A 13671-nucleotide genomic window follows, 5' to 3' on the forward strand; every position below is an offset into this window, starting at 1 on the left:
GATGACATGGGCTGAAAAAGGATAAATATTTGATAGTAATATGTGAAACTCGTTCATTCGTTCCTTGGTTTATTAGCAATTTCATCAGTTCAATACAGCACAAAATGCGATACAATGAAAAGATATTAATGACGAAATTCAAACATGAATATAAAATCATATCCAAGTAAGTCAGTCACTATTCATAACATTACTGCTCACGATTTCGGTGCCCATACTGAGCCGATATTTGTTAATAGATTAGTCCGAAGTTCACCGGCAATGGCCATGGACAGTTTAACGTGGGTATTTGGCCTCTAGTTAGTTCATTACGACCATGGAATGCGACTGTAGGCTACATAAGTAATCGAAATGCGTCTGTGAATAGCAAAAAATGTTGGCCAACCCTGCTTTAGTTGCAGGAGAGTGTTGTCAGGTATCGTGCGCTGCTAGTAGTTCAAAATAGAATGAAAGTGATGAGCATGATATTTTTGGCTGTATTTGTAGTTCTTCAATAAAATATTATTTCTTTTGTGATAACTCTGCCTATTGCCCATGTTAGAGAACACAGCGTTGTACTGACGCAGGGTTATCAAAACGTGGTTGTTAACTGCGTTGCCAATTTTCATCTCGATATTGAAGTCATGCAGCCCGAGGCCTCTTCGAATTTTGAAAAGTAACCCGCGACCCATTTTGAGTTGGCGAACCCTGCTGTAAAGCGTGTCGTGAGCCCTTATGGCTCATGAAAACATGAAGTATCGAGGCTTTCTGCTGATTGTTGTTAAGTACGTTCTGCTGGAGACAGTTCACTTCTAAGATGCCGGAGAATATTATGGTATTGAATTCTTGATTTCTTTTATAGCATATCCATCCACGTTCAAATAAAATAGGAAGTGTTATGTGTAGATCTATGTAAGTGGGAGTACCGTTGTTGTGGCACTGTATATTTTATCAATGAAAATTTATCATAGAGTTTTATCATTACGCATGATGATTTAGCAGAGGTTCTCAAATTGATTCAGGTGGATATGAAATAAGAGATCTTATAGACCGTGACCTGTAAATTATACCCTGACTTTCGCGATTCGAATGACAAAATTGGATGCGGGTTCCTAAAATTGTATGCAAATTCAACACAAAATGAGAACTTTAAGGCAGTTTTTATAGCCATTTTTTGCGCTGCCCATAATGAACGTATGGAGGAGAAGGGTTTATTCCGGAAATCTCAGAACACCAAAATTATTGGGTATTGCATGTTGCCATATTTAATGTTTGCTGGTATCTATAAATCGATGTGTAACTTTATGGGACTGTAAGTTTGATCATTTTGAAAGCGCCTTTGACTACAAACAGGTGGGGACTCTGATCTATAGCGTGACTGCTCTGAGGGTTTGAGTCACGGCCAGGTCAAACTAATGAAATTCTCGTAAAATTGGTATCCACAACTTTCTTCCCCACTAGGCGCTCGGCACTCCTGAATATTGTGAAGAGGGAAAATGATTATGCTGAACTGATTACCTTGCTATTCCTTGATATAGCCGTCAATGGTGCAGACGAAAATAAACCCTCTTACTCTTCTTTTCCTAGATATCTTCACCATGGAAGTGGCATTCCAGCAAATTGTTGAAAATTCATGGATCCTTTACATATGTAATCACCGATTTGAAATCCTACACAGCGTACAGATTGAGAACTTCGCAACAGTGAGTTACCAATATTTTACTGATGTGACATAAGGCGTAGTGATGTAACCTTTTCCTACTTGGACCACTACTACTAATATTAGTACCGTAATAATTAATCGTCAGAATATATATTTTCATTTGCTCAAGACACACATAATGTACAATGCGATACACATGACACAATGCAATGTAATGAACAGATAAGCGGATGCCGAAGCGATCGGTTATACCAGAAGTGGCAAACCCATGGCACGTGCAATGATTCTCGAAATAAGTTTTATCATCAAAGTATGAATTGCCCTGGGAACTGATTTTGAACGTGAAAAGTGAACCAAAACTTGATTAGCCTGACCAGGAATGTTAGTGACTAAAAAGTAACAGTTTTGGCGCATTGGCGTAACCAGGGGTAGCGAAAGCCCCCCCCGCACATTTTCCTAAATATTTGTAAATTAACATAAGTAGCGTAAGTAGGGTATTTCGCGACAGATTGGTCTACCTTGATTCATTTTTCGCTCTTGGCATGATTTTATTACTCTGGATTTTTTGCTTTAAGTAACCCACCCGAAAAATTAAAAATTTGGACCCAAAATGATCAGCGCTCGTTGGCCAAAACCCGTCCAGGCGCCGAATACTCCTGTCATTGCAATCTGAGCCCCTCGGTACAAATGTGACTCGCGATACATACAAATTATACACGTACCGATATTATCTACTAAATTCATTCGACAACTCATGAATGCAAACTAATTCTTCAAGGTTTGTAAAACCGCATGTGGGCCATTGTCCAAAAACGTTTGCCACCCTTGAGTTGCAGTCTCTAAATCTGGCATCCACCGAGGATCGGGGCTCTCGGTCAATGGTTCAATGGTGATCTTTAAATCAGTCTTTCTCTTTCAGACGCTCATTTTCTTTCCATTCGCTCTTTAGAGTGCCTTTTTTCATCAGGGGTATTTTGTTGCTTTTCTGTTGCTATAAGGATGAGCGACAAGGGAGAATGAACCTAGATAGACCTACGCTGCTAACTGGAATCACACTAGTATTGGCAGTCTACCGGTGGTTATCACCACTACACCAACTTCCCTGGTATACTTATTCAAGTGGTTATGTTCTACGACTAATTTCACTTCCACTTGAATAGTTTTTTATGTAAATCACTTACTTTTTTGCACCTTGGATTGAAAGGTAGGGCTATAGTCGTTTTCAGACGGGTTTTCATCATTTTTGTGAGCGAAATTATCATGAAAACCTTGCGGAATCGCGCCCGTTTCACAGTGATTGATTATATGTTTGAACGTTGTACCTATTTGTAGTGTCAATTATTCATATTGTGTTCGTCTCGAAGATACATTGTGCTATTTTGAAAGCTGTCACCTATGACTAAGTGCTGAAAGTATACAACTCCTCGATGAAATTTACTTTTTGAAACGGCTTACCTCAGTCCATTTCAGATCTTACAATTCATACTTACAATTGGAGTAGTTTTCACATGTCTTGGAAATTCCTTTCTTACCTTCAGTAGAATAGAAATGGTTGGTGTTACTCCGCGGTTGTAACCAAGTCACAAGGTTCCGAGTCACAAGTCATTCTCACTTTTATAGTTTTGACTCGAGTCGAGTCGAGTCATTTTCAATTCACCATCGCCTCAAGTCTGGTCGTAGTGTTTTGACTCGAGCTCGACTCCAAGTCATTATGTGCACCGTTCCGTTTTCAGTTCAATCCTGTTCGACCCATATTTTCTATTCGGCTCGAGTGATATAGGAAGCTCGCATTCATAATATCATAATTTTCCTCCGGATTAACACTTTCTGGCCCTATTTTCCAAGTATTAGGAATGATATACAAAATACTAATGATGTTGTAACCTTACTATTCTTCGAGGTTACTATGAAATGTCTATCTTGGCTGTCCTAGTCTTGAGTCACATGACTTGCATCGAGTCATGCACAATGCATTCGAAAAAATGACTCAGGTCAAGTCCAGTCACCAAAAAAACGCGCGACTCGAGTCATTACAACCCTGTGTTACTCCCACTTCTACAAATAGGCGTGATCTTTGAATTTATATTCGGTCACTGTGATATTTAACACGGTCCTTGTAACGATTTAATTAAAAGCCATGATAGCGCAACCCAAAACAACTTTCAACTTTTCAAAGTCCAAACTGTAAAAGTGTAAGTATTGTAAAATCATGGCTACCGAGTAAGCAGTGCAAGTTGGCAAAATCTAATCCAGTAATCCAAAACCTTTGCCTGAATGTAACAAATTCTAGCCTTTCAGCCCAAATGCTCTTTACTTGCTTCCCTTATCAATTACTGTTGCATCACCAGCTGTACAGGCCTACTGTTCGAGAATATTATCATAGGCTTACTGTACCTATTTCAGACATTCCACTAGATGACTATCCAAATACTCTGGACTCTTACACTTTTTTGGGCAGGTATGTTGGCCATAATGGGACAGAAGGCTGGTCAACGTCATCCGCTATTGTCAGAAAGACGCTGCCTGGTGTTCCAGATTTTCCTACCAATGTGTCAGTGCGTCTATCCTCTTCCCGAATAATTATTTCCTGGAGCTTGCCCCGCGGTAATGGCTCTCCACTTTTGGGATATTATATCTGGTGCAGGTGATACATATCTCGTATTGTGTAGAGATATTTTGTTTTTGTACTGCAATATTGATTGAAACTGAAACTGAAAAGATTCTTTTTGTGACAAAATTGATCCTAACAGCAATGCTTCATCTTAGCAACCTGCACCTCTTCAATTATTCTGTTTTTCCCACAGCTAGCTGTGAAATATTTGTGAGAAAGTCGTTTCTATCTAACCACAATCCTTACTAATATACACCAACCCCTTTGAGTTGAAATGCTAAATGATGTTGTTTACCTTGTCAGTTTGGTTCTTCGAATTTAACCATTTGGTGTTCTTCAATGCGTATCACAATGCCTAAATATAGGACCACTATTACTACAACCAAAACTGAAATCATCAGTCCTTAACCAACTTTCTCCATATGAAATGTGATACGCTTACCGATGATGTGGCTGGCATATGCAATATTTTTTAGATGAAATCTGAGCCATAAATTTATTGCATTTCAGAACCATGCTTTAAAATCAATCGTAATACCAATTCAATGTAGTTCAACTGTAAATTCATCCAATTAGTTTGGCACGGATCACTGACGTACCGTTTAGTGCAGGGTGCTTTTTACTTGGTAATTTTTACTTGTGCAGACCTTTTAGTATTTTTGAGTGGTTGTGTTAACCCATGATTAAAAAATGTTCATCAGCCAGCACTTGTGATGTCCTGATTACCCGTTGGGGTGCAATTATGAGTGTTTGTATCGTCTGTGGGCCTATTGTGACATAAGCCAAAAATATGGACAGATCTCATCAATAAGGACAATGGAGTTTTATAGTTGTATGCTCATCATTGATCTTTTATAAACCCCTTTACATTGCTATAAATTACCGCTGCACAAAATGACCTGTGCATCAACAGAGTTTTAAAAGAACGGAACCATTAAAATATAATTTTCACACAAAACGTTCACATGGCTTCAGCTGCTCCCTTTCAGATACCAGTTCAGAAATGCGAGACTTTATGATGAATAATGTCATCGTATTATTCCGTCACAACGCAACTGCGTGATACCAATTGCTTAATTTCCCACTGCGCGCGACGTACCACCACAACCGTCAAAATTCGACTATTGATCGGACCTATATAATTATCTGCAACGCATGATGGCTAAGAAGGGCTTATCATCACAAATCATACATATCAATTGAGTTCGTCTCTTGACATCCGCGGAACCCCTAAGACTGACTTACGGAACCCCCATTGATCCGTGGAACACCGGTCAAGAACCACTGAACTAGTCCGATGTTAAGAACCCTGATCTAGCAGGATGCTGAGGCTGAGGATTACGTTTCCGATAATTTCACTAATCACAATCTAATTTTAAATGAGTGTATTGACTGGCTGTATTTTAAATCGGCCGAAATCTTGCATCCAGGAACACGCGTGTTGCGAAAAATAATAAGTAATTAGACCTATGTCAGATAAGCCACTTATTTGACAGTTTCACCAGGAGTCTTCGACAAGCGGTAAAATCGTTGAGCCGACATTTCCTAACCGTAACATTTTAAATGACCTTATTTGTCTGTGTGTATTAGACTGTGTTCTAAATCTGTAAGAACTTTGGCCTAGGATCACATATATTGCTAAAAATAATGAAGCCTGTGTCTGATGATCGAACTAATCTGCCCCATGTTGGATAAGCCACTTATAAGCCCCTGACAGTTTCAATTTCTATCTCCAAAAAGCGGTAAAATAGTGATATTTCTTAACCTTAACCGTTCTTGAAATAGGTAGACGATTCAGTGTCAAAGTCACTCTTTAAATAAGAACTGTATTCAAGTATACCTTTATATTATAACTTTGACTGTAAATATCCATACTTAGATAGTAGGCTTGTCCAGCTTTGTGCATAACAGTATTTAAAACCTTCACAACATGCCTTAAGGTGCTAAGCGATATCAGGTGATGTCAACACTATTTTTTATTTGGCAGGAATGAAACATCGACAGCTGCATTCGGAAGGTACGGCGATTGGTGGTTGCATGTTACCGTGTCGGATAACAAGGCAATTTCATGGGGTCTTGAACAGCTTGAGTCTGGTTTGTGGTATGAATTTAGGGTTGGTTGCGAATCATTGACTCGTGCCCCGCGTTTTCGTGAATACTTGTCTTTCCTCGTCACTAGGTGTCAGCAAGAAATCAAGAGGGTGAAGGTGATAGGAGTGCGCCATCGAATTTGATTTTCCATCACAAAGAAATCGAGGTGTCGGGTAATATTAGCTGTTTAGATACTCCTTTGATATATTTTGACCAAACTCATGCTTCTACGTACAAAAGTGTTTTTCATCAATGTTGACTGATTTTTTCTGTTTGAACTGGAGACTGACCGGGTTAAATCCCGGTAAGTTGTATCGGCGTGAATGATTGTATTTACAATAATTTCAGATTCCTATGAAGCCATTGGAATTTTCGCGGGTGCATCAGTATTCCTGGTTTCCATGATTGCTGCAATATTGGGTAAGATCATGCTCGAATGTATTAGTGTTATTGGGCTCAGGTCGATTGCAATATATATAATCAGCAAGTCTGTTAGGTGAATTTTAGCGAATTTTAGAAAAGTTCTCAGTTAGATTGCTTGAGAGTCATTCAATTTTCTGGTCCGTTATCCGAGTGTGTAATAAAACAATTTACACAGATCATACTATCAACTTATTGTGTAATGTGTTATTACGCCAGCTATTTTTTGTCTTCACCATCCCAGTGTGGCGCTGCCGATATCAAAAGTATAGTCACACTGATTCAACTGAAGAGGCTACTGATGTGAATGTTGACGAAAATCCAAGACCCGGGGACTCCCAAAACTCGTCAGTCGCACACGTCACTGAAACCTCGGCTTCGTCAAACCTGTTACCGCCGTCAAATTTGCCGCTTGTGCCAAGGGAGAAATTGGAGCTTCTGGAATTCCTAGGCAAAGGGGCGTTTGGTGAAGTAAGCCGGAACTTGATAAATTTGAGGAAGCCTTCATTGATTCATAATATTCTAGAATAACAGGTTTTTGTGTAAATACATTGATGCTATTTTGGCTTCACTTAATTCTCGGGCTGTCATTGCGAATCAGTGCTCAGTTATCCGCATAATCATTTGAATGTAGCCCTGCCGGAGCCCCACTCATTCATCCAGGCTTGGGAATGATTTGTAAGGTAGCAGTCACTTGGTAATCTAACTCTATTACCTCCATTTGTGAGACAGGACGTGTGAGTTACTACATTAATATCACCGTATTATGCGAAGAGCTTCTTGGAGGTACGGAGCTTCACTAATACAGTTGAACGGATTCTTCACATTGAAATGAACTGAAATATTTGCTGCTGTCACTAGTCAGGGGTAATTGTCTCAGCAAAACAACTATTAGAGAATTGGAAATAACATGGTATATCAACAATTGTATCACCAAATATTACGTCACCGACATGAAATTCTGGTTAATCAAGACGAAGAGATCGCTTAAGCTTAATAATGTACTATTTGTAGATGGTACGCGAACTCATGGTACACAATCTGGGTGGGATCATAGGTGTCTAGTCCCCTGAACTTCAAATATGAAACGCCTGTCATTTGTAATCCATTTGAAGCGAAATAAGTTGGTAATTTTTGCTGATTTTTCTGTCTTTTGTTGTACCGAACCCCAAACCTGCTTTGCCAGTGATGTCCAGGTAATGTTGAAACCCCTCTTCCTATCGCAACCAGGTTTATGCAGGTGTTGCATATGACGTTGGGGAGGATCCAGGGTCTTCCACAAGAGTTGCTGTGAAGCTATTGCGAGAAAACTCCGACCAGAAAAAGGAGTTTTTAATGGAGGCCAACGTTATGAGGTGGGAATGGACGAATCAACGAGAATAGTTTTTTTTGTATGTTTTATCAACTATAATTTTAGGAATCATTCTTGTGGTAATCATGGTATATGATTGGAGTCTTGACTGCTCTAAGAATTGGCTGAATTATTCTGAACACTACAAGCAAGCTGTCTTCTTCCTGTTCATACCAGCATAATCTTTGCTTACCTTCACCATTTTCAGTAAATTCGACCACAAGAACATCCTGTCACTCCTTGGGGTGTGTTGGGAGAGTCAGCATCAGTACTTGGTGATGGAGCTTATGGAAGGCGGGGATTTGTCTCATTATCTTAGGGACGCAAAACCCACTGCTGTAAGTTTTGGGGTGATTAGGCATCTATTTTGTCATGGCTATGTCCTATGTCACATCTGATTGGCGTAACTTGAATATTGTGATTGTAGGCCTTCCAAAAACGGATTTGATTTCCGAACCCTTATTTAGCCTGAAAAAAAATTAAAATATACGTCAAGTTCCATTACCAGCCGAAATATTCTTCAGGAAAACAAAATTTCATGTGCAGTCTAAACTCCGATCTAATTTTTGCATCTCCAAATTCGTGATTATCATCCAATTCCGTGCGAACATTTCTGATTGGATTTGACTGCTGGGGTCACAAGGCCTGATATCTGTAACAAGCTGTTTCTATTGTGTCCGTACGGGTAAAGATATTTTTCTCACTTTTCTGTTTTTACTGTTTCAGATTACACTTGCCAAGTTATCGACACTTGACCTCATTGATATTTGTCTGGATATCGCCGCCGGGTGTAGGTATCTGGAGGAACAGCATTTCATTCACAGGTATGCATTGTGAAGTGTGATCCTCGTTGGAGGTATTTCAATCATGACAATTAATATTAGATTAATTGATAGTAGACTTACTGCTGACTTGTTAGGTTATATTAGGAAACTAACTATGGTTTCATATCCCTTTCCCTTTCACAAATTGTGTCTAGCCTTAGTAAAATAATAGGTGATTGACACATGCTATTAATACTTGATGTGATCTACGTTGAATGACTGTACGTAATTTTGCAAGAACTGCAAAGGTCAGCTTACCCGCTATGTTACTGAATCATTTAGAATCGACCGCTCAGCTGATGCGAGAAAGTCGCAAATGATAACTACCCACAAATGCATGGGCCTGTTACTGAATCAAGCTCATTAGACCGACACCAGCCCTAACGAAAGCTAACACTGCTTTCGGGGTGCCGCGAGCAAATGTAGTAAACAAGGTCGACGTGAAGCAAAAGTTAAGAATTCCAAATTCTGTGTGGCGTAATCGGTGGTTTTATCATTTTTACCCGCTCGAGACACACGATATACAATGAGATGCAAAGAACAGATACAAGGATGTCAAAATAACCAGTTAGGGTCTCTTAATCTGGCATCCCCGTCAGCCTAATGCCAATGTTCTTCTTCCTCGCTTCCAAAATCGGTCCTTGATAGGGTCTTTTTATTGTAAATACGCTGTGAGCACAGCGACACAGGGAGGAGAATCTCAGATAAACCTCCGACGTTTCGGAATTTAATACTGCCGTTGATCAAACCGGAGTTTCTGTCGTCAATGGTGGTGATACCTTAATTCGCCTACATATGGTAGCATTTGTGACTGTGATAACTAGGGCAATTTTATTACCTGAAAACGGAAGATTTCGACCTAAAAAATGGAAATTTTGACATTTTTTTACTTTAAAAATATAAGTAAAAAAAACTTTGCTCATATCTAAGTAAATTAGGCGTTTCCCCACATCATGTTGGAATTGTACAACTTCCGAGTATTTAGGAAGCTCCCAGAAGCTATAAAAAAAGTTACAAAAACTTGCCATACTTATGACACTACTAATAGAAGTCAAATTTGGGAAAATATATGCAGTTACGGTGATGCGGGGGCTCTTTCTGCCAGTTGTCATGACAATTCCACTCATAAAATGATACAAGCAAACCCCAAAACTACTCACAATGTGACAAAATTCGAAGTATTAAGACCAAATGGTTTTGTCTGAAAAACTGTGACATAGAAGTAAAAGCAGTCTAAAATCTGAACCACAAGAGTTAGTATTGCAAGTATTGCAAGGAATAATCGTGAAAGGTATAAATATGTCATTACTGACCACTATCATATTCATCTCATCAGGGACCTGGCTGCGCGAAATTGCCTGGTATCAACCAAAGACTATTCCTCCGACACCAGAGTGGTGAAAATCGGCGATTTTGGATTGGCGCGCGACATTTATCGATCCGAATACTACCACAAGCATGGAGAAGGACTCCTTCCAATTCGTTGGATGGCCCCTGAATCTTTAGAAGAGAATCACTACACGACGCAAAGCGATGTTTGGTGAGTCACAGGGTTGATATAAACCTGAAAACCTCCGATTCAATATTTGTAGCCAGCCACCACCAGAAAAAACGCTTCGGTTTCGTCAATACAAAGAAAATAAGACTGTACATGGTTGGAAATCAAAACCTGTCAATAGAGTAAAATTGCTGAAGTCTCCTCATAGTAGGCATTGTGACATGGATCTCACAGCTGGAGCCCGATAGAATATTATCATGTCGACTATAATATCAAGTCAATACCACACGTTGAAGGAAATATTGGTGTCAGCCATTATAGCAGTGATTCCCAGACTGTGTGCTGCGACTATGTGGCCCGAATCATTACAATCGCTCGAAGACTTGGATTGAAATGCTAGAGGTATTGTGCCCAGCCCTAGTAGTAGGCAGGTACAATTGAGATATCATTGTCACGCCCCATGAGCCGATCCCAATACCACAATGAATGTTTGTGTATTCGGTTATTGACTAATTTCACCTGTTGCTACTTGTCGAGCCAGTACTATGTCACCGTCTTGTATGCTTTCCTAGATCGAAGGTCGTAATTGGTTATATTTAAAAGGGAGATTGGCCATTTCTAATAAAAACATTGTCTTCATTGCAGGGCATTCGGCATTTTGATTTGGGAAGTCATGAGCTATGGTCGGCGGCCGTATCAAATTTTGACGGACATAGAGGTTCTACCATTCATAAAAGCAGGTGGACGAATGGAAAAACCAGACAATTGCCCGGAACCAATGTAGGTCAAGATCTTGAAATGATATGGATGTTTTGCACATTGAAATGCCTGTTTTAGATATTTGCTGATGACAAAATGTTGGCTGAGCGCACCCACGTTTCGGCCGTCGTTCGCTTGGACTTTGGAGTTTCTGCATAATGTCAAGGTTAGACTATCCTATTGCTATTGACATTTGGTAATTGGAGTAAATGGAAACATAATCCAACAGCTACATCACAACCGTGTACCACTGAGTATGGTTCATTTGCGATCTACAAAAATCATATGTGATCAAAGTTGTTAAAGTTAACGCTGTAAATTTCAACTCAACTACACATAGAGATAGCAATTTCTAAGACTTTTCTGAACTACTAGATAAGGTCGGCGGTCACAGACTTTTATCAGCCAATCTGAGGTTGCTACATTCAAAATCACAAGATATATCATAGCGAGTCGCGACTTACGCGAAATGACTAATATCACTACAGATTGATGGAATCTTCGAAAAGATATTCAGTTACATTCATACAGGGGACATTTCATGTAGTTCTTATAACAATTTCACTCGTAAGATTGATGCAAACTCATCACAAAAGTTTTTTCTACTTTTCAAAATCGAAAGCGTGGAAAGCAGTTAGCTTTGTTTGAAAAACTGCCCCAGTTCAAGTGGAAGTAGTATGAAATACAACCTCCAGGTAGGCCTACTCTACTGCAAAACCTACCTGTATACTCGAAAGTATAAGTACTATGTTACTAGCCACCTCAACGAAAATAAATACATATTCCCATTGTCTTCCTATTCTCAATGTTCACAATCCATGAACCCCGACTTGATTACGGGCTGCGAAAGATGTTGAAATATCACATTACAATGTGAGATTTATGACGTGTTGTTTTGATATTAGCCCATTATGCGATATACATAAATATCCCATTTTTGTGCTGACAAAAACATATTGTGTTGCATATTATGAAATCAACGTACAGAAATTTACTAAAAGTCAATGAGTCTGCCAAGCAAACCTTTATAAAATGGAATAAAAGGTTCTTTTCTGCCTGTCAGGACGCTTGCGATGGAATGTGTGACAGCGATTCTGACATGGTCCCTGGAAATTACGGGACCGCCACAACGTCGGATGAGGATTTTGCCGATGAGGGCATTCGAGAGTCGCGATCTTCATCACTTGACTCTAGAGGACGCTATAACGCAGCATTCGATTCGGATGAAGATAGCAGTAGTGGTCAAAATATTTCACTCGTTTCTGGAAATGCCTAGTTTGTTTGTTGTACTAAAGACACGTCTATCCTCATTGTTAGGTGCGGATCGCTTTGTTTCGATCGATTGTTTCTGTATTGAAATCTAGTTTTGAGTCACAAAGATAAAAATCTCCTGGTACTTTAGATTTGTAGCTGTAAACATAATTTGTAGATGGGTTTACCACCATCGAGATGGTGCAGTGGTAGAGCATTCGATATTTTAACAAGTAGGTTGTGGATTCAAGCCTCTGCCAGGACAGACCAAACGCTCAGGGCTGTAATAACTTGAGAGATGGCACGACTCGAATCGAGATTTTTTGGTGACTCGACTTTGAATACGGAAAATGACTCAACTCGACTTGAATCAATCTGTTTATTGACTCGACTTTTACTCTAGTCATCGCACATGACGCAGGACAAGTCATATGAATCGAGACTCGGACTATCAAGACGGTCATATCATTGCAATTTCGATGAATACTAAAGTTCGCACACTATTGGTATTTCGTATATTAGTACTGGTATTTGAAAATCTTAACCAGAAACTGTTAAAAGCACGATTAAAATTAGTACCGGTATATTATGAATATGAAGCATTCGATATCATGAAACAGAGTTCTGAAACGTAAGTTTCACATGATTAAACTAGAAAGTGAACACTCATTCATCACTAGGGCTTTTTTATACCTAAAAAAACTTTTGTAGAAATTTTGCACTCATGTATATAAATTAGGTGTTTTCCCACATAATGTCAGAATTGTACTACTTATCTTCATCTCATCACTTTTATCAACTCCGCTCGAGTGATATAGAATGGCTCGCATTCATAATACCATAATTTTCCTCAGTACGGTTTCTGGTCATATTTTCCAAGTACCAGGACTGATACCGAAATCCCAATTATGCGGTAACTTTAGTATTCTTCGAAGTTACAATGATACGTCAGTCTTGGCCATCCTAGTCTCGAGTCCTGTGACTTGGTTCGAGTGATGCACAATGACTCGAGTCAATTCATTTTACGCATTTGAAAAAATACCTCGAGTTAAGTCAAAAAAAGTTGCGACTCGAATCATTACAACCCTGATATGGATTAATTATTAATATTTTATTCAGACATGAACATTCTCCAATATGGCGTGGAAGATGATCACCATTCACAATCTGAAGACGTATTGAGCACTCCTGACGAACACTCTTCTGTGGTGATTTATACTATCA

General features: G+C 39.3%; 1 protein-coding gene and 1 long non-coding RNA gene across 3 annotated transcripts in view; both read left to right on the plus strand.

Moving 5' to 3' along the window:
- LOC145451878 (uncharacterized) overlaps positions 1 to 13671 on the plus strand; it is a 249497-nt gene that overhangs the window by 220427 nt on the left and 15399 nt on the right. The window lies entirely within an intron of this gene.
- The window catches only part of LOC145452195 (proto-oncogene tyrosine-protein kinase ROS-like), a 32654-nt gene that overhangs the window by 16463 nt on the left and 2520 nt on the right, over positions 1 to 13671 (plus strand). For both annotated transcript variants that reach the window (XM_080330420.1, XM_080330421.1), the window contains 14 exons: positions 1567 to 1682; positions 4101 to 4286; positions 6241 to 6367; positions 6433 to 6517; positions 6693 to 6764; positions 7009 to 7235; positions 7995 to 8119; positions 8324 to 8453; positions 8842 to 8939; positions 10276 to 10479; positions 11083 to 11217; positions 11275 to 11362; positions 12260 to 12437; positions 13567 to 13655. In XM_080330420.1, coding sequence (XP_080186546.1) covers positions 1567 to 1682; positions 4101 to 4286; positions 6241 to 6367; positions 6433 to 6517; positions 6693 to 6764; positions 7009 to 7235; positions 7995 to 8119; positions 8324 to 8453; positions 8842 to 8939; positions 10276 to 10479; positions 11083 to 11217; positions 11275 to 11362; positions 12260 to 12437; positions 13567 to 13655 — 1860 coding nt within the window. The remainder of the gene's footprint in view (positions 1 to 1566; positions 1683 to 4100; positions 4287 to 6240; positions 6368 to 6432; positions 6518 to 6692; positions 6765 to 7008; positions 7236 to 7994; positions 8120 to 8323; positions 8454 to 8841; positions 8940 to 10275; positions 10480 to 11082; positions 11218 to 11274; positions 11363 to 12259; positions 12438 to 13566; positions 13656 to 13671) is intronic.

Source organism: Botryllus schlosseri, chromosome 12 (genome assembly GCF_051294905.1).
Source record: "Botryllus schlosseri isolate E-star chromosome 12, Bs_hap1, whole genome shotgun sequence".
In the NCBI taxonomy this organism is placed as follows: domain Eukaryota; kingdom Metazoa; phylum Chordata; class Ascidiacea; order Stolidobranchia; family Styelidae; genus Botryllus; species Botryllus schlosseri.